The following is a 26,940-nucleotide window of genomic DNA, read 5'->3' as shown; positions in this document are numbered from 1 at the left end:
TATTCTGCGGCATTGAAGGAGGCCAGAAACGCCCGGGCCGGGCCTGGGTCGTTACACCTCAAACCCGGCCCGGCCTGGCCTGGGCACCCATTGACCGCAACGATGGTCAGAGTGCCAGCCCGACCCAACCCCAAAAAGTCACTTTACATTTTCGCCTATACTTCTGTGTACATATATGTATGTATGCGTGTATTTGTGTGTGTGTGTGAGTGTTTGTGGGTGTGTGTATCGTGTGGGTGTGTGTGTGTGTGTGTATGTAGTTTTGTTGGCTTAACTTTGCGATGAGCAAAGTTAGTGGCTTGACCGTGCCAGCTGTTGGACATGCTGGTCACGTTCTTGGGTGACTTTGTTTTCGTCTTAAATGGGAAATGATAAAATTGAAAATAAATTCATATGCAGGAAATAAATGTGTGCTCCGAGGGCAGCAACAGCAACAGGCTGCCAAAAGTTCATTGATTGCCTCCAGATCCAAAGACATGCATATGTACACACTCGTAAATATAGTACATATTTGAGGAAACTTTATACGTTTGATGTTTGATAGATTCTTGTGGTTTACTGTCGGCTATCGCAGGTCGATAGGTTTACGGGTGGTTGTAGTCTGTAAAGTTTTGTCAAATGGAAAATTGGTCCTCAGAATCAGCCATGTTTGCCGCCACTAGAGTTCCCCTAGAGCACATTCTTCGGATGACGCAAAAGGCGTTTATCGCTGTGGAAATTTGCCATAAGTGAATGGCCATAGTCACTTCGATTGACGTACGTTTCATTATTATCAGTCCATGTCGGATAACATTCGAGTGGAACCAAGATCGTTCTCGAATGTTAAAGGAACTGCACTGTTGCTAACAATTTGAGAATATATGTATTTTCCTTTTATTTTCTGAAATATAAGAATAAATGCATACTATTATCGCCTTGGAAGCTTTTCTCCCATTATAAAACTCAGCTTGAAAGTAAAACCCACAAAAAGGCAATTTGTATGGTATTTTATATATATATATATATATATATATATATTTATTTATATAAGTTTATTATCGAAGATTCAACACTACTTACGTTAAAAATATTGTACGTCTTATGTTTTGTTATGTTCTTATTGATTTCTGTCGTTCGGTTCGTTTTCTTTTGGTTGTTGGTTGATGTTGTTGTTGTTGTAGTTGTTCTTGTGTTTATAGCGAAATTTTCAATTTCATAAAATGATTATGTGGCGTTTTACCGATACTCGTATGTATATATAAATGTATGTATAATAATTGAATATGATAGATGGCTTGTACATGAAGATTTGGGGAGTAGAGAAATGGCCTGGAATGCACATATGTTTGCATGTATGTACGAGTACGTATCTATGTATGAATGTATGTACGGATTCCTATACGACTGGTATACAGATATAGTTGAGTTGGGGAGTTTAGTCCATGATCGATATCGACGCCTCTTGGTAGCGGGCATCGAGATATGTGTGCTTCGTTTAGATACAAGATACAAGATACTAGATACATGGTACAAGTACAAGATACAATTAGTTAAGTACAATTACAATAATTATTGTTCAACGTTTATGCAAATGTTGTTAATTTAGATAGATTAGATTTAGCTTTAGATTTCGTTCCTTTCGATCCTTCTTTAGATGTTATCCTGTGTATATGACACACGTATAAAATGAATTTACGTCTACTTACAATTTAAATAAAGTTCTTTTCAGTTTTGCTTTTCGGGTTTCCCCCTCACTTCTGTACGGTTTTTTTTGTTGTTTTGTTTTGTGTTTTTTTTTTTGGTTTGTGCTTCTCGGTATTTGCATTGGTTTTTCGTTTATTTTTTCAAAAAAATCTACTTTGTGTTACATTCGCCTTCTCGCCTGCTATATGTACGTACCTACCAAACTAATCTATTCCATTCCCATAGCCATCAGGAAGCACAAAATGCTCAACTACATACCTCTGTCCTTTTCCATACTTCCCTTTCCCTACTAAATTAACTAAGTCGTTTGCTGGAAGGACTCTATAATTTCTATAATGGTTTCTATTTTAGGCATAATAGAAGTTACAATTTTATAGAAATTTCTGCGAAAAAAAAACCCTAAATATATAATAACTTTCATCTCTCCCCTCGAACGCTCTCTTTTTCATAATCTTACCTAATTGACAGAGTTAACAAAATATTGCAATCTTTTACACGCCTACAAAGTGTGTGAAACGTTATTAACACAAATTAATGAGGACCTTAGAGTAGGACAGCTTGAAGAATCTTAAACATTTGAAGATATGTAGTTTAACAAATGTACACGATCAAAATAGAGTCGAAAATTGTAACAAAGTTCCATTACACCTAAAATATCAACATTTATATCATATGTAGATTAGGTCCATCCAATTGAGCCGCATTCTAGGCAATATTATGAACCTTGGCAGACAGACAATTGTGCACGACAAAGACAACCGGCTTGGGGCAGCACTCCATGTCCAGTTCCTGCAGGGGAGAAATAGCAAACAGCTAATTAGTATCCAATTGATGGGAAAGCCAAGTCTTGTGCACTTACAATCTCTCCATCATCGCCGAAATCCAGATACAACATCCGCGCGCCATCATCCGCCGAGCCCTTTAGCTTGTCGAAGGCAAACTGCCAGAGCTGTGTTTTGGTGGCGGCCACCGCCGCCGTTGGCGTTGTGGGGGCAAAGCCCCCGCAATCGTACAGGAAAAAGCCACGATTGATGTGCACAACCAATTGACACTGGCGGCCCTGGTAGAGGCAGCGAAAGGAGAACTCCCTCTGATAGTTGACAGCCTGGTGGGAGCCCTGCACCAAGGCCCGGGCCCAGGCGGCCATGTCGCGATGCGTCTCCGATCGCAGCCAATAGACGAGGACTCCCCGAGCGGTGCCGCAGCGCACACAAAACACCGTGGTCTGTTGGCCCTGAAAGAGAAAACACATCGTACGGTTTCCACAGGGCGGATGATAGGAGAAGGTTGTGCGGGCACTTACATTTAGCGAAGAATTGTTCCCGGCTCCGGCGAGACGCGTTGTGGCCAAGGCATAGATCTCGAGGGGACGACTCCAGGCCTCCACGGACCAGGGGGCACTCTCGTATATCCGAAACTCCCGCTCTGTCACGGCCACAAATATGGGCAGCCACTTGTCACTTTCATCCGAACTCTCGGAGCTGGAACGGCCGCTGGGCTGTGGATGACATTTGTATTGAAAATCATATATTGGGCTATTATCTACCGATCTGTAAACGATCATCGGATATTAATGAATGTAGTCCACTCGTATCCTTCAGGAAAAGGAGATGCTACTGATTGCTACTTTGAGTTAGGAAAGGGAATGATGAACTTACACTTACCAGCTCGCCGGCCACTCCGCTGTTGGAGGTGCCGCTGCCGCCGCTGGCTGCCCCACTGCCACTCCCTCCGCCGCCTCCGGCACTGCCCGAGCTGCCTCCGTTCAGGCGCTTGCTCAGCCAGCCGATGTGCTTCAGCTCTCCGATGAGATTGGTCAGCGCCCGATTGGCCTCGGCCAGGGCCCGTTGCGTGCTGCTGCCCATCGCCGAGTGCAGTGCATTGAACCAGACCAGAGCCTCCGCAGAATCCGCCGCACGCAGAATGCACGAGTGCACTCCGTCCGGCGAGTGGAGCTCGAAGCAGCGGTTCTCTGGGGAATGGGATGGGATGAGAATAGAATAGAGGCTGGGCAGGGCTGGGCAGGGCTGGGCATGAGCTGTTTCCGTTGGATGGACTTACCCGGATCGATGTACTTGAGATTCCTGGCCAGATGCGTCAGTTGTAGGGGGATGTAGCGCGTGTCCGCGCGCGGCGTTGTCTTTGGTGCGGGCGGGGAGGTGGGCACGCCCGGTCCCAGCGGGCAGAGGAAGGCGCGCTGCAGCTCCCATCCGACCTCCGAGATGATGCTCGCCTTCCGAAAGTAGGGCGTCACTTCGCGTAGGAATTTAACTGGAAAAATACCACACAGAGGCACACAAATATAGTAACCGGATACGGGGATCGAATGATATGGAAATCACATGAATATGGATGCGGCCGCAGAAAAGGATGTGTGGCGTCGTCAACAACTCTCTGCCACAGACACACAATCGCACAAGCACACAAACACACAAACACAGCGCATTCAATCAGTCGGAGACGACTCCGATGTCGTTGTCGTTGTCGTTCTCGTTAGCGCTGTTGGTGTGGAAGTCTTGGCAAACGTTGCAGCATAAATTCATTAGAGTTTCCGCTCCATTTTTATTCGATTTGCACACCCAAAGCCTCACGACAGCCGACAAAACTTCCCCGAACACTGGTACAAGTCGAGGCCTAATTCTAGATTACCGTCTCAACATTTGGCTAGATGTAATGGAGCTGGGAGACCCAGCAGCTGACATCGAGATTTCCACAGAGTATAAATTCATAGCAGAATTTCGTGGAGCGTTTTAGATGGCCTGTGCACCACTGTGCAGCCTCTATGCAAATGCTGATGACGATGCCAGGTGCTTTGCTTGTGCCTGTGGCCGGGAACAGGTAAACTGTCGCTGTCGTAGTCGCATTTCTAACTGGGAAACGGCACCCACTCGGCATTCCACCCACAGCATTTGCACAATTTCCGTTTGCTGTTGCCCGACGATGTCGTCGAGTGATTTGGAAATTCAATTTTCACACTTAATGCCATCGGCCAGCCCCCGCCCCCAGTCCCCAGCCCCCAGCCCCCAGCCCCCAGCCCCCAGCGCACCGGTGGGCACCGATAGCGTCAGCATCAGCGGCGACGGTTTGTCCGACTCGATTCGTGTGTTTGGCTCAACTAATTAGAGCGGACGGGACCACAACGAGATGGGGTTGGAGATGGGGATGGGGTATCAGGCCCACCAACTTGCTAATTGCTTGGCATTTACGTTGCACTAAAGGGTTAAGAGTGGAAGCCGCCAGAGCAGTCTCTGGCGGAGCTCTGCAAACATTTACATTCACAAATATGCAACCGACGACAAACAAACAGTGGCAAAAAATGTTGCATAGCGGCAGGCGCAAAGTCTGATGATGCTTGGAAGAGCGGCAGTCGGAGTGGCAGTGGACTTGCGAGTGGCAGTGGGCGTGGGCGTGGCAGTGCGAGTGGCAGTGGTAGGCAGCCCGAGCGGACGGACAGAGGAGACCCCAGTGGGTCGTCGGATATTTCGGAGTGGACTGGAAAGCAAACAGGACCAAACGAGAAGCGCAATTGCCACTGGGAAAAAGTTTATAACAGCAATAGCAACAACTGTAATAAGTTGTGTAAATTTTTGCATTTAAGTGCAAATAAAGTTGCACCACCCCCACCCCCCCCCCTCGCTACCCTCTCTGTATGTTTGTGTGTGCTAAAAACAATTCTAGAAAAACAAACAAGTTATGGAAAAGTTGGCTGAAAATGCCGCAGGCCACAATTGTTAGGTGCTTAAGTATGAATATTTTCCGCTCACATTTTGCAAATAAATATGGCATTAGGAAACATTCAACTCAAGGATTTGCCCAGTGCTCTGGGTATGTGGGCTATTTCGACAAATGCTTGGGGAATGTTTGTCTGCAAAGATAGAAAGAACAATATTTGCCAAACGGCTTTGCCAGCTATCCGCAGAGAGAAGTTAGCCGTACTTAAATGGGTTCTAAATGGGGCCTCTGTGATATTTTTGAAATTATCTACTATCTTCAATTTAATGTTCAAAATTTATTACCTCTCCGCGGGGAGAGGGGGAAACCCAAAGAGAGCAAGAGAGGACTCACGACCGCTAGTTATTTTTGAATGTTAATTCTTGCACTTTCCATCTAATGATGGAATTCTATTCGAATTTTTAAATATTTTATCTGTTTTCATTTTCCGCTACTATTATGTATGCCGCTATATCTCGCTCTCTCTCTCTCTCTCTCTCTCTCTCTCTCACGCTTCTTATAGCACCAACTGTTATGCTATCTCGCTCCACTTTTACAAGGGGCGCACACATCCACGACTAAGAGCGACACCGAGAGAGAGATGGAGAGACTGAGTAAGCGTCTGGAATTGCGATATCATGTTGTGATATCGATATGTCGAAATATCGAGATTGTCAAATCGAATCGGCTATTGATGCTGATTACGAATCTACTTATATAAAAATACAGTGCCGCTCATCTGAATAGGTTCAACAATTTTCAAGGCTCAAACAACTTGCCGATATATTAAAATAATTTTTTTTTTATAGATTGATTCATTGTTGAAATATCAAGAAAGTTTGTGGTTTCCAGGACACGTTTTTAAAGACTAATTCATCCCTAAACTTCGAGTCGAGTAATGATAAACATTAATATTTCTGACCATCGACTAAGAGGACCTAAGAGACTAGGAATATTTGAAGCCCACTTTCAGCTATCATCATTTTGTCTGAAAATTCCATCAATTATTTCAGTCCTCTGCAAACTTTTGAGCTTCGTCTCATTTCATTTCACTGTACCCTTCCCTCTTGACAATCTCCCCAAATCCCAGATCTTTACGATCGTATTATTGCTCGAAAGCAGTTAATTTTCCGTCCTCCCTTTTGGCCCTTCGCCACTCAATTCACAGGCAAGCCAAAAACTTTTTTACACCTTTAGCGACAAAACGAAATCCTGCAAATCCACCATTCCACCAGTACACCAGTCCACCAGTCCACCGCCCAAAATCATAAATCAAATGGCAAGCCGTGCAGTGCAGTGGGCGTGGCGAGTCGGAATATGATATCAACAGCAGGCGGCATTCGGAATTCGGCAAATCGTGCGTTAAAACAAACTTTGGGCAAAAGTTTTGCGAGTAAAATCTCACGCGCTCCTCGGGAGGGGCAGAGCTGGGGCAGGACCATGGCTAGGACTGAGGCAGGTTGGTTAAGTAGGATCCACTTGGGTGGACTGAGGAGGTGGCTGGCTGGTCGGTTGGTTGGTTGATGGTCGGAGGTGGTTGGAGGTGGGTGGCTGAGTGGGTCCACGAATGTGTGCCAAGTTGTAAAAACCATTGCTAATGGACTTTTTGGTAGGCAGGCGGCAGGAGAGTAAATCCAACTGTCGTCGCCTTCTACGCCATCTCCGAAGTCTGTCGCTGACATTTGGCAGTTGGAGCTGGAATCCAGTTATAGCCAGTCATCCCCTCCCCTCCCCTCCCACCCCACCCCGTCCCATCCCTTGCAATCCCATCCAGCCCAGCCCCAGGCTTATTTAAATTACAATGAGACGGCTGCCTGGGCGCAAATACTTTGGGCCAAAGTTGGGCGCACAGCGGCCAGCGGAGGTTGGCAAACAACTTGGCCAACTTGTAAATTGGAGTTCGAATCAAGAGATGATGCCAGTAGAGGGCTGGGCAGGGCGGGCAGGGCAGGGCAGAGCCTAGGAAACGGAGGCAACGGAGGCAACGGCGACGACGGATAGCGCTCTGAGCTCTGCTAAGCATGTCGTTCCCCATGCCCACGCCATGGCTACGGGCCTTTGAAATTGTGATTACATTTGCGCCACTTTGCGTGCCTATAGATCTGGGCCACTTTAATTTAATGAACACACCGTTGAAATTATGGAAACGACCGCAAACCGACAGCCGAAAATCAAAACACTCAGGCGGCAACAAAACGAGCAAATCGAGCAAAACGAGCAATGAAGGCAAATTCGATTGCACCAAACTGAAGAGGAGTACATGGGCTTGGCGGCGGGGAAGGTTACGCCAGGGAGATACTTTTGCATTTGGAAACATTTAGAACATCTACTATAGATTCTAGAAGGTTACATTTCGGTTCCTTATCACAAAATGCAGCAAAATGCATGGTATTTATCCTAGATGTTAGGTATTATAGGTACGATTCAGATTGAGTTTACCTTGGAAAGCTAAAAGCTTTGGCACATATTTGAGGAACCTATTTATCTAAATTCCTCTATGTTCGAGAATTTGAATGAATGATGTATTATTTATAGATAATATAAGGGATATTATAGGGAATAGTACTACTATAGAATTTCTATAGAGCACCCATGTTCCACCATGCTTCTTCGTTTCTTTTCCACCACGCCAAAACCTCATAGTTTAGCTGCCAATATAAATTTTGGCCCAGAAAGAGACGGCGAAATGGATCAGCATGGGCCTCGGCTGCGGCACCGTCACCGTCCCCATCTCCCACATGGACATGTGCGGTGTTCAAATTAAATGAGAGCCAGAGTCAGAGTCAGAGCCTGACTGTAACTGTGACTCTGTCGTGCGTCAGCTGCGTGGCATGCGAGGCACGTTGACAACGATGACGTGAGTTTTTGGGGAGGGCCAGAGCCAGAGCTGGGCTGAGATAAGGTTAAGTTAAGTTGGGGCTGTTGATATTAAAGCGACATTAACATTGAGCTTGATGGGCTACGATACGTTTTTAAATGCGCCAATAATTGTCGTTCGTCCCCATCCCACTCCATCCCGATCCGATCCGCTCCGATCCGATTCGCATTCCCACTGTGCACTGCATCGGGGCAGAGCTCTGGGCCAGAGCCATAGAGTTATCACAGCCGAAACTCGAAACTTAAAGACGGCCTTGCGACCGTTACTGAATTCTGATGTAGAATTGGCATGGATGGAGCAAAAGGCAAAAGGCAAAAGGCAGACGGCAAAGTAGCATACGAATTCGGGGCATGCCATTCATATGTATAAATAGGAGAGCACCCACAGCAGCCAGACACAAACCGTTAGCAATCGCAGAGCGTGAAACATGAAGAGCATTTCCATCCTGATCCTTGCCGCAGCCCTGGCCGTGGCCACCGTCTCCGCCATGCCCCAGCGGCGTCTGAAGAGTCAGCGCCAGGTGGAGTACGCCTCAACGCCCTATCCAGCGGCTGGCTTTCGGCCCAGAATCCCCTTCGCCCTGCCCAGCGAGCAGCAGCCCAAGCTGGAGGCGGAACCCCTAACCACTCCCAGTGCCGTCGAGACTCTGGAGAATGCTGAGACCACCACCACCGAAGTGGCACAGCAGCAGGAAGCGGAAACAGAGACTGAAGCGGAACTGGAGGTCGCTCTCCGTACGCCTGCCAACACCTATGGAGCTCCCGACGACCAGCAGGACCAGGACACTGTGGAGGTAGTGGCCCAGGCCCCTGCCCGGGACTTTCAGCCGCCCGTACTCGAGGCTGTCGAGGACTTCGCCGCCGATGGCGCTGCTACTGCTGATGGGCAGCAGCCTGTTGCTGATGTCCCTGCCCTGGGCCAGGGCGAGGAAGAGGCGCGCCAGCTGGATGAACCGGAGCCGGAGCCAATCCCCACAGACGTTGAGGTCAAGGCGGTCACACCAGCCGGCACCTACGGCCCACCGCCCAGTCCCAAGCCCGCCTCCACCTATGGAGCCCCCGAGCTGAGCGAACCCGAGAACGAGCTGGATCTGGAAGAGTCCCAGGTGGAGCTGGTGGGCGAGCAGGAGGAGTTGGAGGGGTTGGATGGGTCCCTGGCCAACGAGCTGGCCAGCGGTCGCCTAATCCTGCTGCCCCTGGGATCCCAAGGCGCTCAGTTCGGTCGCCTTATCCTCGCTGTCGAGCAGCCGCGTCAACGCTCTCGCAGCGAACGCCTGAGGAGGATCTAATAGGGATTCGCCTGACCCTGGAACTTGCAACTGAGAAACTCGAGAAATATATATATATCTATTTGAACTGAACATTAAAAGCGTTTGCTGTTGTCTCTTGCAGGTAGAGTTGGAGGTGGAGGTGGAGGTGGAGCAGCTGGGGCAGCTGGTGCACTGGAAATGTGTGTGTCAAGGAAATGGAATTGGCTGTGTCAGAGTGGATTCCTGCCACTGCTCCTCCTGGCGCTCCTGCTCCTGCTCCTGCTCCCCTTCGATTAAGAGCCAGCGAGAGAGAGAGAGAGAGAGAGAGGAGGAAGTTGTTTCAGCAAAATTGTCCTGCATGGTTCATTGCATTGTTTATGCCAAATGGCTTGGATTGTGATTGGGTCACGCCCACAAGGTGGGCGCAAGCACATGTATTGTGCTTGTTGTGCTGTCCTGCTGCTCCACCCCACCCCTCTGTGTGTGTGTGTGTGTGTGTGCAAGGATATTCCACCCATACATCGCCTAATTGATGCTTACTATTGCTTATTGTGTTGTGCTCTGAACAGGAAGCGATGCCCCGACTCTGCCTTAACATTTTGATTAGGCATTGTCCACTCGCCCCCACCCGAGGAGCAGCACATTCTCTATACACACATCGGAATGATTATGAGGATGATTATGCACTGGCCGTGCGGTTATGTGCTTGGCCTGTTATTAGATCAGAAGCCACAGGGGGCGAGCTCGTAGAACCTCCTAGAATATAACCTGAGGGCCACGTAAGGAATGGTTTTTCTTAGTGCCATGCACTTGTGTGGATAGGTAGCTACCATCCCGATCAACTGAGTTTACGGTGAGATGCAATCGATAAAACTAGATCCACTAGATGATTCCTTCCTTGTGTGTTCCATCGCAGTTCTGTGTTTGTTCTCATCACCTATAAATCCTTCTTTACGTATGTACATATGTGCATACTCGTATTTCAGTTTCGCAATGTCTCAGCCACTCAAAGAGTTTCAGATGTGGTGCGTGGCATCCACACCCTGCCTCGTGCCACTCCTCGCCCGCCACAAACTGCCTGCCAGCTATCTGTTCCTCTCCACCAACAACTATGTATGTATTTTTGGGCCATTTGATCAAATGGAAAGAAAACTTTTCTCATTACTCATTGCCGGGCGGGGGCAAACAAACCGAGCAACGAGCCAAGCAACCATCCAGCCATCCAGCCAACCAGCCATCCAGCCATCCAGCCATCCAGCCAACCAACCAACAAACCAGCGCCACTAACGGCAGTCAACAGCTAACAGTCAACAGGGGAGAGGGGGAAAACTTAGTCCGGGGGAGCTGTTGGCTGCTGGCTACTGGGTGCTGGCTGCTGGCTGCTGGTGGGGATTTATAACAGTACACAGCTGCAACGGCAGTGGCAGTGGCAGTAACAGTAGCAGTGGCAGCATCACAGGGACAGGCACAGGCACAGACAGAGGCAGAGGCAGAGTAGCTCGCATGTTTTGCTGAGTAATCCCACGTATGTATTTGCGCTTAAGCCCTCTGTTCCGCCTTCCAGTTCGCCGCTCCACCGTGGGACGGATGCCACAAAAACAGGGCAAAAACAAAAACAGTCCGTATCTGTGGGTCAATTAATCATTGGTGAACAAGTTCGGGAAAGGTTATCTATGCAGCATCGGGGACTGGCAAAGAAGATGCCATTTATCACGAATTTATCACACAACAAGTTTTCCATCAAAAAACATTGTGGAAATGTTTTGCTGCGGTTGGATATTGGAAATGTATACAAGTAATCGGAGAAAGTCTTAGTAACAATCTGTAGACTTTCGTCATTTGTTCAGATGCTCGGATATCCAGATATCCACATAACCAGAAAACTCTCCACGGTTTTGTCCATTCCATCCCACTGTGGCTGCGCCCTCGCGTTGTCGCTCATAGTTTACTTGTTAGTTTGGCTCGCTCAATGGCATTTTTTAAGCTCTTCCTTTTGCACCGTCCTCCACTGCCTTCCCCACCCCAGCCATCGCTGAGTGAACAAAATGTTTTAAGCAAATAACAATTTGACATTCTGGCTAAAAGAGTAACAGATGTATCCTCCACCTACCTTCCAGATCCACCACGCGACCGGAGCGCTTGAGGGCGCGCACCGCCTCGTCGTGGGTGGCGTCGCGCAGCTCCTCTCCGTTGACGGTCAGGATGGCGTCGCCCACGTAGAGGCCCTTGGCCTGATCGGCGGCCATGCCCCGAAATATCTTCGAGATGAGGATGGGCATGCGGTTCTCGCGGCCACCCTTGATGGATATGCCCAGGCCGTTGTTGTCCGACTTGATGATGCGCACATGGCGCTTTTGATTGGCCACATGGTCAGGTACGTCGCACAAATCCATGCCGCCCCCGTCGCCGGCATTGTTGTTGTTGTTCAGGCAGAGATCCCGCTCCCGATCTCCGTTGTCGTTGTTGGTCGAGCCATCTACTTCGGTGTCCTGGATATTCATGCCCTGCAGGGAGGCGGAGCTGGGCAGGGTGCCATTCTGACCAGGGCCTCCTCCGCCACCTGGTCCTCCACCTCCACCACTGTGATTACTTCTGCAGGATTAGGATAAAAGACCACGATTTAGCCCGTCGAAGCCACTTCCGAGGAAGTCCCCGTCCAGCTACTCACCCCAAGGTGCCATTCAGCGTGGTCGATTGTCCATCGTTGGACTGCTGCGCCGCCTCACACGACTCGTCCAGGCTGACGGCCAGGAAGTCCGTTTCGAGGGTGACTAGGACCCGATACCAGGCTCCGCGCACCCGCGTTTCCATGTTGCCACACCGCAGCCCGGAGGGCGAGGGCGAGTTCTGTTGCGGAATGGGCTGCTGGGCGGACGGAGGGGTCCGACCCAGGCTCGACGATTCCACCATGATTCCACTCTGACTTCTACTCGCTGCTAGTTCTGGGATCTACATGGTACCCGCCTTGGCAGGCTACAAGAAAAGAGAAATTATTCGAAGGTTACAAAAAATTGTAATTCAGCAATTAAATAACTAAAAGAGAGCTTGGGTTTCATGCGGACAAATGTGGTTATTCTTTTAGGTTTTTGAATACTTTTGACATTATTTTTTTAAGGCCAGCAGCCCCTGACTGAGTCTCAAGGCAACGCGGAACATCAACAGCACCTTCCACTATTCGGATTCTCTGGAGACATCTACAGGCTGGAGAAAGGCTGCGGGATGGTGGCAATGGCAATCAGCCCTTGACGTCCCAGTCGATCCCTTCGAAGCCCTGGCCTAAGCCCTCTTCAAGGTGCTCTCCAACATCCATCCCACCTGGCCGTATTACATGTTTTTTGTAGGAAAAATGTAGTAAGTACCGACTATGAAATAGCTTGCTTTATCAATATTTATTCTGCCGATCTTTTCCTTGGCCAACTGGCGACTATTTGTGGAGCTCTGATTGGTTCCACATGAGGTTTGAGGAGGAATGGTAGAATGTGTCTATATTTTTCAGTAATTTCTATTATAAATCCCGCATATTTTCCATCTTAAGACTGTCTAACCTTCTAGGTATTAATTGAGCAGCTCCGGCGATGGGCAATGATGTGCGACAGACTCGCAATCGAGTCTGCACTTAGACATGCGAATGACAGGGGCTGTAGGGAATTGTTTGCAATAAGCGGATATGAAATTCAATGTCCGGCACTCGTCCTGACAAAGGGAGCAGAAGTACGAGTAGAGAACATTTGTCATTGTTTTCCAGTCGAGGATTTATTGCATTCTCTGAAGGCGATTGGGGTGGAGGGGAGCGGAGCGGGTCGGAGAGGCGACAACAGCTGTACCACAGCAAACCATTGCAATGGAGGAATGCAAAGAGCCGTGGCATTTGGGGCACACATCCTTCCATATCCTGCCACATCCCTCCACATCCTGCCACATCCTTCCACCGCCTTGGCAGAGAGCAACAGTGCGACGGCCAAAGGAGTCTGCTCTGCAATTACGCATCTTGTCGCCGCCGCGGGACTTTTTCCTATGATTTTCTATTTGACAAGATGCCACTCCTCGGAGCAATATTCCCGCTGGAGCTGCGCCCGTGACACGGCTGCTGCCAGCCCGTATCCGATCTCGTGCTCACGCCCCCAGCTCGGGCCAAGGCGGTGGCTGCTCCAGTCAGACACATCCTGTTACCACGATTGTGCTTGTGTGTGAGTGCCATTTGTATGTACATTTCCGCTTACGATTCAGCAGGAAGTAATTTTGCCGCTGCCACTGCCACTGCCACTGTTGCTCCTTCTATCGCTGCCACTGCCACTGCCACAGTCCCTGCTTCTGCTTCTGCTTCTGTCTCTGCCTCTACCTCTGCCAGCGTCAAGTCTGTTTGCTTTGCAATTTATTGTGCAACATTTGTAATTATTATTGCAACGCTGCATACTTCTCGGCTCAAGGCCCTCGCTGCACAGACTGGCGAAAAATATACACTTTTCCAAGTGTGCGACTGCTTGAGACGAAGGACGATGCACGCTGTGGCAAGAAGCTGGCGATGTTGTCATCAACACGCTCATAATTGTAAGCAAACACACACACACACACACAGACACAGACAAAGGAAAAATGCACAAATACACATACAACCTCCAAGGGCTCGTTCCCAGCGATGGTGGTGTTTTGGGTTTAGGAATATTGCAGAAATGGTTGGAAGAAAGGGATTGAAAGATACGGAATCCGATCCCAAATGGCGGATTCCATTTATCCCCTCAAATTTCAATATTTTTCGGATATCAAATTAAAAAGAAATTTTAAATTGAATCCCAAATATGCCAAAAATGTTGAACAAATTCCTCCATCAAGGTTGACCCTTCTCCGCCATATTTTGAAATAAATCCCAAATAAAGGACTTCAAAAATCAAAAGCAAATAAATCGAATCGTTTCGAATTCACCGAATCAAAGCGGGCCAATTATTGAATTCAATTGAATTATTTAGCAACTGGCCGCAGGAGATTGGCTAAATCGTCCTTTATATCCCAGAAACATAAGCATGTTCATTCTCAGAACATCCAGCGAAGTGGCCATCGTATTATTTTTGTGAAACCCCACTTAATGATGGCCTCTACACCCCAAACATACCCATTGCTTTCCGGTCCTTTGGCGACAACTAAATCAAAGCCCAAAAAACGAGTATTATTAGCCCCCGCACGGCCTGGCACCAAATGAGATTTAAACTATTTGTACGGATGTGTGTCACGCCTTCTACTCCCCTCTCCCCCGCCGCAGTGCCGGGGCAGGAGGGTGGGCGGGGTTGGATACCTCCATCATCTTCCCGGCCAACTGGGCGGTCGGTCCTAATAAGCGCCGGACGTCGCTTGTCGCCATCGTCGTTGCCATTTTTCATGCTGCGCTTTGGCTAATTTAATGCCGGGCGGTCATAAATTATGCGCCTAAAAGTAGGCAGAAAAAAAATCGGGGGAAAAGGAGAAAAGCTGGGAAATGGCAGCAGCTGCTGCAGCACACACACAGCCACAGAGTGAAAGAGCGACGAGGGACAGAGAATGAGTGAGAGAGAGAGAGAGGGAGAGAGAGACACATGGAAGTTGCATTCAACTCGAACGAATTTTTTTCGCGCTTTTGTGTAATAACTTTTCTGTTGGGCGCCGCTTTAAGGTTTGTTTTTTCGCACTTTGTTTTTTGTGCCAATTTTTTAATGCAAAATGTGCAAAGTTTTGTGTGTGTGAAGGGGGCAAAGGGGTGGTGGTGGTGGAGGTGGTTTGAAAGAGCCCTTTGTATCGATATGTAAGGCAAAAGGGCAGGCAGCGTGAAGGGGCTATAAATACGTAAAGCGTTTTGCCTTCGAGTCGCCACCGTTCTCACTCCCTCTCTCTCTCCCTGAGCGGAAATATATTGCCCCGATGTGTCTGTGTCTGTGTGTGTGTTTGTGTGTGTGTGTGTTTTTGCATTGCGTAAGTGTGTGGGCTTGTGGCGGCGCCATCAAAAAGTCATAAAATCATAATTTGTAAACGAGAATTTATTTCGAAAAATATTTATGGCTGCCTTTTGCTTCGTTTTTTGCTGCTGCCTCCAGAGGGGCCACAGTTTTCATGGAATTTTCGCTATTTCCCTGAAGCGGCGGATGAATATGCGTGAGTGTGAGTGCGAGTGTGAGTGTGAGTGTCTGTGTGTGAGCGTATGCGTGCATATGTGGAAGCTGCTTCATTAGAGCGAGTGGCAGGCAACTGCTGCTCACATTGCTCCTGTTTCTGTTTCTGCTTCTGTTTCTGTCCCTGTTTCCCCACATTAATTTAATCCGCAACCTTTGCCCCGCTCGAGCGAGGCCCTGCACTTAATGCTCTTTATCTGGATCGATTCGGGCTCTGGGTCTGGCTCTGGCTCTGGCCCGGGCTCGAGCTCGAGCTCGAGCTCCTTTATTTTTATGCAAATATATGCAAAATTGCTGCGACAAAAGTAGGTATTTTTTTTTATAAATTTAATGGAATCTAGATCGTTATCCGTAAATTGACATCGATATATGGCGGAATGAGAGAAGAATGAAAGTCGAAAATACATATTTACAGTGGGAGAAGGCCAAAGGAGGCGCGGAAATTGAAGAACAAAAAGAAAGAAAAAAAGGGATTTTAAAAATTCATAAATTTTCGATTAAACTGTGCGCCATAAGTACACACACTTTTTCCTCGCTGGAAGAACACGTTTTACTCGTCCTTAAACTCAGATTTCGCCCATTCATCATTAGACGCTAAATTGCAATTACTTTGCCATTTTCGTTTTGTGGTTTCTCTGGCCCACATCCTGTTGGGCTTTGATTAAGGTACAGGCGAGCACATGTCTTGGCGCTTGGCGCTCGGTGCTTGGCCTTGACACCACCTTCAGCCCCAGCGACCGCACGGGCTCCACCGCCAGCCCTTGCCAACAGTGCCCCTCCTGCTGGCATCCGCTGCTGCCATCGAAGCCTCTTAATCATGCTCAACAATGCCGCCGCCACAGCGCCAACAGCTCCTGGGCCCGCTCAACTGGTGGCAATCGATATACTCATATATTTTTGTGTGCACTGGTATCGGTACGGGCTTACATACATACATATGTACATATATATCTACATATAAATTGCACACTAATGATCTTTAAATACACATAGTACGCAGAACATGGCACTCCACTCTCGCACAAAGAGACGCTGCCACTCGATATGGGGCAGGAAAAGGGACTACGGGGATGAGGAGGGCGGTAGGGAGGTAGGGGGGGCATGCGACATGTGGGGCATAGTTGGGATGAACGATGCTTTAGTCATTTAGTTGCCCCGAGCTGCGATTATTATTTTTGTAATGCGAGAGCTCAACTGAGAGGCAAATGAGAGCTAATGAGGTTTTGAGAGCCACGCTTGCACCATGATTGCTTTACGAGCGTACCCGTACCCATGGAACGAATGGACGACATTGCATTGGTGAGACATTGGTGACATTAGACGATCGCGTAAGGGAAATACTCGTATTCGGTGAGTTCGCCAGTGATTACCCGAAGAGTTTTAACCTTTTTTTCAAGAATTTTCAGGCATTGCCTCGGGCGTTAATGGAAAACCGTATAAGATCGTATATTTCGTATATTTCGTATATTTCTCCACTCCCGAATATCTATTTATGGGTTTTCACTATCAATTATGGCTGACCTAGTGTAAACATGGCTTTCACAGTTGGCTTGGTCCCCATTCCCTGATGCCCCTGATGCCCCTGATGCCCCTCCTGCCAACTCGTGTGTGTGGGCTTCGGATAGATATTTCATGCGGTAACCCACAAAGCCGCCGCTGCGACCGACAAAAGCCAAAACAAACCTCTGAGATTTGCTTATTAGCACACTCCCCCACACAATACTCCTCCCTCCCCCCATTGGTCCCTCTCTCTCACACACATTCATATGTACACCTCAATAGACACACATACACACACACACCACACGCGCACTCTTATCCCCTCTGTCTCGCTCCCTCTCGCTGCGCGACAATATAGCCCAACTCTGTCTGACGAATTATTCAGCATTGATTAATTATGAAAATGCGTTTATATTGATTGACGTGAGTGGGTTTCTGTGGGTGTCTGCGTGTGTGTGTTGGACGGTCTGTATGCCATATGTGAGTGTGTGTGTGTGTGTGTGCTGTGGGTCACAGTTTCGGTGTTTGCCCAATTTCAATCCCAGAACCCAGAACCCAGAACCACTTTGCGTGCCTACTTATGCATATTAGTTGACATTCCACGGCGGCCCGGCCCGGCCCGGGCCAAAGCAATCGCCAAGTACAGGTTGTGCCGTGTCTGGCTCTGGGTCTGGGACTCGTTTTTGCACTCGGAAAAAGGTTCAACAACTAGCCTGTGGAACATAACAATAGCTCAAGAGAAGAGTATCCTAATACTTAAATATTTTAATGGAAAACGAGTCCACATTAGACGAGCGAACGCCGTTGTCGTCGCTCAGAGAAATTTAATGTTAAAAGAAAATGTACAGATGCTTGCTTGGCTTAAATTCTTTGCAAGTATTTATTTTAGAATATTGATAAAATTGATTGATTATGTATTTATTATACATATTTTAATGAAAATTATTATAGAAAAAATTCCAAGAAATAAAACCTGCAGACTCATCAATCAATCAATCAATCAATCTCAGCAATCAGTTCCATAGTTACACCTTAACCTTAACCTCTGTCTGAACCGAGTCCTAGGGATCCTAATGGAAGACCATTTAGGATCTAAGATTTTGTACAGTGCATGCCTGGGAGCAAGCCAGCCGGGGATTATTATGTATTGCCGTGGGCAAACAAACACTCAACGCCTTCAATGCAAGCATGTAAATGAGACTGGAGACTGAACGGTGCTCGGGGTCGGGTTCGGTTTTGGTTTCGGGTTCGTTCTGTCTCCGACTCTGTCTCTGGTTCACAGAAGGGGGATTGGAAGGTGTCCGTAATCATTGAAGGCGGCTAACAGCAGGTGGCCAAAGACAAAAGTCAGAGGGGTGAATGGAACGGGGTGAGGGAGCGGGGACTTGGCTGGCTTCTCCACTTATTAATTGCCTGTGTCTTGGCATAATTTCCACTCATTTGTCCGTTGAATGCAAGTGGCTCTGCCATTGTTCCTCCGGAGTCAAGAATCTGCTCACGTGCGGAAAGAAATGCCAATGGGAGTGACTACAGCGGCAGGCAGAGGCTCGGGCACAGACAAACACTCTCCATTCAGCCTCCTTCCTCCTCCTTTCTGCCTCTCGTTGGAGGCATGTCTGAAATGCAAAATGTGATGATGCAGCTTCATTAAGTGCAATTTAAGAGCGATATTTTCCTGCCGTCGCCTCGGTCGGTGAGCTGCTGAAAGCCGGGATGAATGACAAAAGGTAATGGGAGCAAGAGTCGGTCCCAGATGGAGGCTAAAACGAGGGAGAAATCCCCTAATGCACGTAATTGCACCTGTCTCTGTTTAAGTTGGCGCAATTTGGTCTCTTTCTCGTTGGGCTCTTAAGCCAAAAAGAGGATTACAAAACAGTAATTTGTACGCGGAATAAAAGTAGGTACAAAACGATCTAAACGATAGAAAAAGTTGAGACGGCTCCTAAAAAGCTTGTTTCGAGGGCAGGGCAGGGCAACAAATGTCTAGGTTGTCTGAATAGTCTGAATAGATAAGACGTGGGAATTGAATTGAATTCTAAGTTTTTTAAGTGTTTATCGAAAACGTGGTGTTCCATGTTCTTTCTGTCATCACGTACGTAAAACAGAAGAGCACATTAAGTATATAGTTATTTGTTGGAATTCGCCGAATCGTTCCACTGATTCATGCATGTATCCTTTTCATTTGAAGTTCAAGTATAAGTGTTTACTCGCAGCCCTATACTCCCTGTGGTTATACGCTTAGTTTTCATTTAATTGAATTTCCATATCACAGAGACATTTAATCCTACAAACAAAAACTCACAGACCACAAAAAACTGTGTATTTTAAGCCACACTCAATATGATGAAAGGAGAGCATCATGGCAGGCACTCCCCTAATCCCCATCATAATGATAATCCCCTAGTAACCCCACCCACAACTAGTGCCCCACTTGCCACACTCTAGAGCGAGAGAGGAAGAGATAGAGAGAGAGAGAGAGCGAGGGAGAAGGGGACTACTTATACTTACGAGTAGAAAAGGCAGCAGAAACTTTGGTTATCTGTCAACACATATCGGGAAATGCATGTCAATTACTGCTTAAATGCTTAACACCGAAAAGCCGGCAAAAAGACGAAGGGCAGGTGCAAGCCAGGGGTGAGGTGCCGGTGGCGGTGGCCAAGAGTGGGTGGGTATGGTGATGATGACGTTGATGAATGCCGATAGTAAACGGAATTAACTTTCACGCAGCATAACGACGACGCGACGCGACGCCGACTGCAACAACTTGAATGAAAGAAAAAGCTTACTTACGCTAACGGGCCAGACGCTGTCGCAGAATGAGCTTTTCGGCAAAGCGCGCGTAGTAAATGTGCGGGTGGTTGAATGGGCCCAGGGCCAGGGGGAGTACAGCACAGACAGAATGACAGAGAGACAGAGAGTGTGAGTGGGCGGACAACTCTTTCGACAAGACAAGAACGGGCGAAACTACAGTGATGCTTAGCTTACAACAAACAAAATTTGTTACCACCTACCGCCTGCTCTGATCGTATCGCCTGGCAGCTTCAAATGATTTCGATGGAGTCTCCGCAGCGGAAAAGCGGAAAAGCAATTAATGCACAGAAACCCGACTCAACACTCAACCACGGTTGTGGGAGTTGGCGCATGCGCGGGCCTCACAAACCGCTGCTGCACACTCACACACACGCACACACTCACACAAACAGTGACAGCGGCCGCCGTCGGTGTGTGTACTAAGGATTTTTTGCTTTCAATTTATTTTGATTTTATTACACTACTTCGTATTTCTTTTGTTTTACAAGCAAACTTGGGCTTTTTTGTAACGGAGAACTTCGACTGAGATATGCAAAAAGTTGATTGACGGCGACACCACAAAAAAAAATCTGTCGGCAAAAATAATTACAGCCAATTACCTAGTAGCACTTTTGTCTAGCGCTTTTTATTATTATTGTTTTTGTAGACACAACTACGACGACGACGTCGGCGGCTTCCAACGATTTCCGGAAAAGCGCGCAGCAACCGCTCGGTTCAAAAATATTGGAAGTTTTGATGATTATTTATCGCTAAGATATACAGTCCGAACCTCAGAAATATACCAAAATATACCGTCTTATTTAAAAACATACCGTAAATATACTGACGAATTCTAGTTCTATTTTGCATATACTCGTTTTCTTTCTTCCGTTGAATATTACTAGCTATATAGAACATTTAGCCGTGCCCACATAATTTTACCCCATTGATGAATCAATTTTCTACTTAACTGGCTTATTTTTATTACTTGTTTTTATTGTATTTTGACTATAACAACGTTTAAACAAAATAGTTCAACAAATAAAACAGTCGCAATGTTGCTGGTATTTGATGACATGATGCGTTTATAGGCCTTTGTGCACCCTATTTCGTTAATTTTATATGTAGATCAAACGCAATTTATTAAGACCTTTTCTCAAATTGATATGTTTTTGACTTATTCATGTGTATTATTAGTATCTTGTATATATTTATCTCGATCCTGAGCCTTGGAAGACAAACGTATTCACAATTCTATAACATCCATTACCCCCAGGATATGCGTGCATGGAATTAGCAACATGTTTGTGTATGGAACGAGACTCATTGTTGCTAAAGCGAAAATACGGCGAATTGCGGCGAATTCAAATTCGATTCAAATTCCTCATATTCTTTGTTCCGTTGAATAATACTATCTATATGGAACTTTTAGCCATGCCCACTCAATTTTGTACGATTGATGAATCAATTCTATACATGATTGGCCTATTCGAAATACTTGCATTTATTGGATTTCTATATAACATTGAAAATGAAATTAATAATTGACAAAAATACCATTTAGCACTAAAAAACACCACATGGGATCGCGGCGAAAACCAGTTTTTACATTATAACCCTCAGAACAGCACCGAAATATAAGGTCTCATTTTCAAAATATACCGAGTGGTGCGCGCCAAATCTAACTTTTTTGAATGTGAGCGACAAGGATTTAAATGTTGTCAACCGGGCCTTTATCTATGCCCACATGATTTTATACGATTAATGAATCAATTTTCTACTTAGCTGGCCAGTTTTTAGTCCTTGCTTTTATTGTATTTTGACTAAACAAGGTTTAAGCAAAATAGTTCAACAAAAAAACATTTGCAGTGTTGCTGGTAAATTAGCAACATGTTTGTGTATGGAATGAGACTCATTGTTGCCAACGGTTCAAAGAGAGCCTTACCCGATACGGAGAGCGAAGAAGAGAGCTTTAACAGATTTGAGGAGAGCAAGAGAGCCAAAAACTGTCAATTAGGCCCTCATTGAGCGCGCCAATAGAAATTGTTGGAAACTGAATGAGCGACATGAAGAAACTGAAGACCAAAATAAAATGCCGCTCGGTTAAAAAATAAACGGTACAATTTCCCGCCGGGAAATTGTGGTTGAGAATACTAGATAAAATCCACCTTCTTTCCTAACATACTATGGAGGAATTTCGCCGCTGGGAAATTTCTGAGGAAAATTCGGGTATGGACAACAGGTAAAACAGCACAGAAAATGGAACGCATGCAAGGTAAGATCCACCCCTTTTGCCTCAAATACCATGAAAACCAAAAACCGAGGTGAGGTTCATAGGAGGCTAGCCATTTTCCTTGGCTGCTCTTACCTGTTGTCCATACCTTGCCAAGACATTTGTTATCTCTACAGTGCTAAGATTCTTCAAGTTTTGTTATTTTCGACAATGGGTTAAAGGTCTACAAGAATCGCAATTCCTTATATGTAACTATACGGTATTTACTCATTTGCTACATTTCAAATACATATTTACGGAGTTTGGACATTTGTATACCATATTTCCTTTAATTAATATATTTGTTATCCAAGCTGCTTTGAAACCCAATTAATATTCATGCAATTAATTCGATTTCTGCTTATACAGATATATACATACATATGTACATATGTACTTACATATATACAAATTTTGTTTCTTTAAAAACTATTCTGCATTCACATAACAAAAATGTCATCAACTCTATAATATCCTCTTTGACCCAAGGGTATTTCAAATAATGCGTTGAGAAATATTAACACTCAGAATATTTATTTTTCATTATATACAAATGTATGTTGATGTATAAATATGTATGTATGTTCACTGAATTGCGATGATGCATACATATGTGCATTTTCGGAACTAGGGCCTGCATCTGTCGAGGAAGCGTGGATAAAGACACACCTCCCGAATGTGATAGCGGTTAAGCAGCCAGCAGAGGAAACGCTCCAGGCCAAGAACATAGCCGCCATGAGGTATTGTTCCGTAGATCCTTTGATCGGTGTACCAATAGTAGGGAGTCGGATCGATGCCCTCGCGCTTATAGCCGTTCAACAATTCCTCGCTGTCCCAAATCCTCATCGAGCCGCCGACAATCTCACCCACGTTTGGCAGCAAGACATCCACACTCTCGGTCAGCCGCTTGTCCTCCGGGCAGCGGGACATGTAGAATGATTTGATGGCCACGGGGAAGCGACAGAGTAGAATGGGTTCGTTGATAGTGTCGGTCATCTTGCGCTCGGGGGCCTCGGGTATGTCCTCGCCAAACTCGTAGAAGGTGCCATCATCTTTGGTCACGTTGTTTTTCTTCAGCCATTCGATAGCGGCCGCGTAGTCCATGCGACGGAATGGCTTCTTCGGTGGTTTGAAATCCGGGTTGAGCTCCATGACCAGGTGGCCATATGGCGACTTCAGCACCCGATCCACAACATCGCAGACCAAGTCCTCGAGGCGATCTAACAGATCGTCGTAGCTAATGAATGGACACTCTGCCTCAACGTGGGTGTACTCCGCCAAGTGTCGGCGCGTGCGACTCTGCTCGGCCCGATAGCTCTGGGCAATAGTAAAGACATCGCCCAGGGCGGGCAGACAGGTTTCCAAGTACAGCTGCGAGCTCTGGGTGAGGAAGGCCTCCTCGCCAAAGAACTGCATCTTGAAAAGAGTGGAGCCGCCCTCTACTTGTGTCTGTACCAGTGTGGGAGGCGTCACCTCGTTGTATCCGCGATCAAAGTAGTGGTCACGGAAGGCTTGCATCACGACGGATCGCATCTTGAGCACCTTGGAGGTGTTCTCGCCCCGAATCATAATGTGCCTGTTGTCCAGCTGCACGTCGGGAAGAGCCTCCTCGTTGAGAATTGCATCGGCTCCACCTGGAGGAGCCAGACCAATCAGCTCCCAGTAGTCCACATGCAGCTCATGGCCACCGGGTGCGATCTTCCCCGAAGGCACCGCTTTCAGTATGCCATAGAGTACCACGGAACTCTCGGTACTCAGAACCAGGCCTTGGTACGTTTGGCACAGCAAATCAGTGAGCACACATCAGCGCCTTGCCCTGCCGCCGCAGTCGGTGCACCCAGCCAAAGATAACGACTTAATATTCACGCAATAGGCATTGCAAAATTTCAAAAAGCCAAATTTCAGATGCCCTACTTCCTTATCTATCGTTACTTTCCCCGATTATGTTAGCTGAATTGTACCTTAATAACTATACTTATCGATAATGCTGGCAATAATGTGTACAATCACTAACCACCATACAGTATATACATATATGTTCTTCTATATTGTACCACTAACCATACTGTTCGGGCCAGCCGCTGAATAATAACCGTAACTTTAACATTATCAATTAAGATCAATTATTTTAATGTTCAAATGTTCAATCTACATGTCAACTACACAGAGACGACTGGCCAGGCAGCGTCCTCTGTTGCTATTCTACATTAATTTACCTGACTTGCTAACGTTTTTGCAGTGTTGCCAGATAGTTGTGTCGGGGTGGAAGTTTATGGCGCGGAGTTTAAAATTATGTTAATTTAATATATGTATAATAAATCAATTAATTAATTTATTGTTTTCTTTACATGAAACTATGGACATTTTTGGATACCTCTTTATAGCGAAAAATCCTCAAATCCCCTAAAATCAAGGAGGCTATCCCAACATTTCAGTTTGGATTCTGACTAGGCCATGAAAATCCTGAGCAACTTCACCGTGTCACAAACTGTTTTCTTAGTAGCTTTCCCGGTAAAGCGTTCACTGTGGCTGCGTTTCTAAACATCGAAGAAGCATTCGATAGAGTTTGGGAGGCGGGACTGCTCTCGAAAATGGAAAATATGCTCAACCCTCAACTATATGCCATCTTTGACAGCTTACTTTCAGTCCTGCCTGAAAGTCAAACAAAATTTGTAAATATACAAGATTTTATTAAATCCTTAACTAGAAAAACCCATGCTGGGTTTTCTTAGTTTTACACGTTACAGCCTAAAACAAATTTCTCACTGTTACTTAGACCCTTCGTAAAGCCACATGTCGAGGAATCTTCATACATGCAACATTATATACATAGTAAGAGCAAGATACTGTCTTTATGTATCTGGTATTATCACCCGACAAAAGACTCACCAGACTTCCATAGTAACATCCTTCAAACCATAAAATCTTTAAAAACCAAGGCATGCAAAATTAATTGGCTCCTGAACTCCAATAAAAAACTATCTTTCTCCAAAAGAAAGTCCTCATATACAAAAGCATACATTTGGACATATGTACATTATGGCGTTATGGACTATAAATGAATGGCACTGCAGCAATATATATATGTATATGTACATATGTATGTATATTTGAAAAGACGGAAGGGGGTATTGTTCATTCCCTTATACTCAAGCTTAGATATACATATATGTATCAATCAACTTCGCTTACATCCAAATGTACCAGCAAAAAAAACTTCATCGCAAGCTAAAAGCATATAAAAAGCATATAAACACACTGATATAGTACCTACAGATTGTAAAAATTAGAATAAGATACATATCGCTTTGGAAAAATCTTCTACACACAAGTAACAGCATGGCAACCAAATAAATAACTTCAAACAAACCAAAAAGTCTAAACATATTCAGAGCATGGTCCTCCGACCGGGGGAAAATGAGGGAAATTTCAATAAAAAATAGTGCATTCAAAGAACACTCGTTCGCGGAACAATACTCGTAACAACTTATTACTAAGGATCAATTGCAATTAATTTGAATAAATCTTTTAGAATTCCTTTGGAATTTCAAAAGTTTATTTTGTGGACTTGCCATTTTCAGCTTGTCTGGAATGAAATCAAGCGGAATGGGGGGTGGGGAGGATTTTTTAACTTCAGCTTCAAGCTACCACCAGATTTTGGGTGGAAGAAAACTGAAAATAGAAAACTTTTCCACGCACCCAACGCATTTTTCATTGCCTGCAATATCGGTAATCATCAGCGAACAGAAAAAAACGTTCCGTTGCCTGGGCCTGGTCGTGGTCGTGGTCTCGGTCTCTGACTCTGTCTTGGTTTCGGCCAGGTCTCGGTCTCGGCCTGGCCAATTATGCACCGCGCGCCAAATGGTGAAATCGATGAAGATGCACAAAATGCAAAACGCACTCTCGGCCCGCCTAATGGTCAATATGGAGATGGCCGCCAAGCCGGCTCTTCTCTTCTCTTCTGCGAGTATGTACAATATGCTGGCCCCCGACAATTATGGCCAAACAGGCAGTAGGCACTAGGTAGTGGTAGAGAGGACCACGAGGAGCCACAGCCTCCTGCAGCCACAGGTGGGTTGTGGCTGGATTTCGGGTTTTGTTTTCGGTAATTTTATTTGTATTCGCATTCGGCTAACGAGCTGTGAACGTGATTATAACTGCCAGACCGACATATGAAAATTATGTTCAAAATGCAATTTGGCAAAAGGAAAAAAGCAGCAACAGCGGCAAAAACAATGGCCAAAACAAGCAGAAGCTGGATTCAGATTAGGCAACCAGGAGCCGCTTTTCCAGCCGAAGTTGCAGCCATGGAGTGAAAATATTTGCTTTTCCATTGATCTTCTTGTCTGTTGTTGTTGCTGTTGTTGCTGTTGTGGCTGTTGGGGCTGTTGGGGCAGTTGGGGCTGCTGTGGCATTGTTTGTTAATGCCTCAGCCCGGTCATGGTCCGAGGCAATAAAATATGAATTTGTCTGGCGATTTCTGTGCTTTAAGAAGTCCGGACTCGAGCTGGGCCGAGCATCCTCTAACGGCAAATGATAAGCCCCAAGCAGGTGGGTTCACGTGGCGGGGTCAACAGAAGTCTCTCTGTTATTGTTCCCTCGTGTTGTGGTACTCTTTCGATGCCTCCGAGGGAGTGGAGCCGAGGTAGAGGCAGCAGCAGCACCAATCTGCTTTACATATATGGATGTGGAATCCGTGAAGAATTTGGCAGGGAAATCTACT

The 26,940-nt window shown here is 46.3% G+C and overlaps 3 protein-coding genes across 6 annotated transcripts; 1 reads left to right on the top strand and 2 right to left on the bottom strand.

The window, feature by feature from the left end:
- Positions 1–1,534: 1,534 nt before the first annotated feature.
- Syn1 (Syntrophin-like 1) lies at positions 1,535–20,707 on the bottom strand. Of its 4 annotated transcripts, none has more exons than XM_015187395.2 (8): positions 20,167–20,707; positions 12,190–12,494; positions 11,632–12,113; positions 3,745–3,954; positions 3,342–3,655; positions 2,987–3,181; positions 2,543–2,917; positions 1,535–2,472 (listed from the first exon to the last, which is right to left on the bottom strand). In XM_015187395.2, exons 2-8 carry the CDS (start codon positions 12,429–12,431, stop codon positions 2,389–2,391), a joined length of 1,902 nt encoding a protein of 633 aa, XP_015042881.2. In that variant the 5' UTR covers positions 12,432–12,494; positions 20,167–20,707; the 3' UTR covers positions 1,535–2,388. The 4 variants fall into 4 exon arrangements, with proteins under 4 accessions (XP_015042881.2, XP_015042882.2, XP_001353508.3 ...); XM_015187396.2 differs by having other exon boundaries at positions 20,566–20,707; XM_001353472.4 differs by having other exon boundaries at positions 3,348–3,655; positions 20,167–20,706.
- LOC4812812 (uncharacterized) lies at positions 8,583–9,634 on the top strand. The gene has a single exon (XM_001353473.4). It carries the CDS (start codon positions 8,700–8,702, stop codon positions 9,558–9,560), a length of 861 nt encoding a protein of 286 aa, XP_001353509.2. The 5' UTR covers positions 8,583–8,699; the 3' UTR covers positions 9,561–9,634.
- Positions 20,708–22,720: 2,013 nt separating the features above from the next.
- Positions 22,721–24,020, bottom strand: LOC6900533 (asparagine--tRNA ligase, cytoplasmic-like; the record flags this gene model as incomplete). Its single annotated transcript, XM_033381492.1, has 1 exon — positions 22,721–24,020. A coding segment is annotated over one exon (1,176 nt), but the record flags the coding sequence as incomplete, so codon positions are not given.
- Between the last annotated feature and the right edge of the window lie 2,920 nt (positions 24,021–26,940).

This window comes from Drosophila pseudoobscura, chromosome X (genome assembly GCF_009870125.1).
Source record: "Drosophila pseudoobscura strain MV-25-SWS-2005 chromosome X, UCI_Dpse_MV25, whole genome shotgun sequence".
NCBI classification, from domain to species: Eukaryota; Metazoa; Arthropoda; class Insecta; order Diptera; family Drosophilidae; genus Drosophila; species Drosophila pseudoobscura.
Note: the sequence above shows the minus strand (reverse complement) of the source record. Positions and strands in the feature narration are given on the sequence as shown.

Coding starts and splice junctions, on each gene's coding strand:
- LOC4812812 (XM_001353473.4), top strand. CDS start 8,700: ATGAAGAGCATTTCCATCCTGATCCTTGCCGCAGCCCTGGCCGTGGCC.
- Syn1 (XM_015187395.2), bottom strand. CDS start 12,431: ATGGTGGAATCGTCGAGCCTGGGTCGGACCCCTCCGTCCGCCCAGCAG. Junction 3,656..3,744: donor TCTCAAGTACATCGATCCGG/GTAAGTCCATCC, acceptor CCCATTCCCCAG/AGAACCGCTGCTTCGAGCTC. Junction 3,182..3,341: donor TGGCCGGCGAGCTGGTAAGT/GTAAGTTCATCA, acceptor TGTCATCCACAG/CCCAGCGGCCGTTCCAGCTC.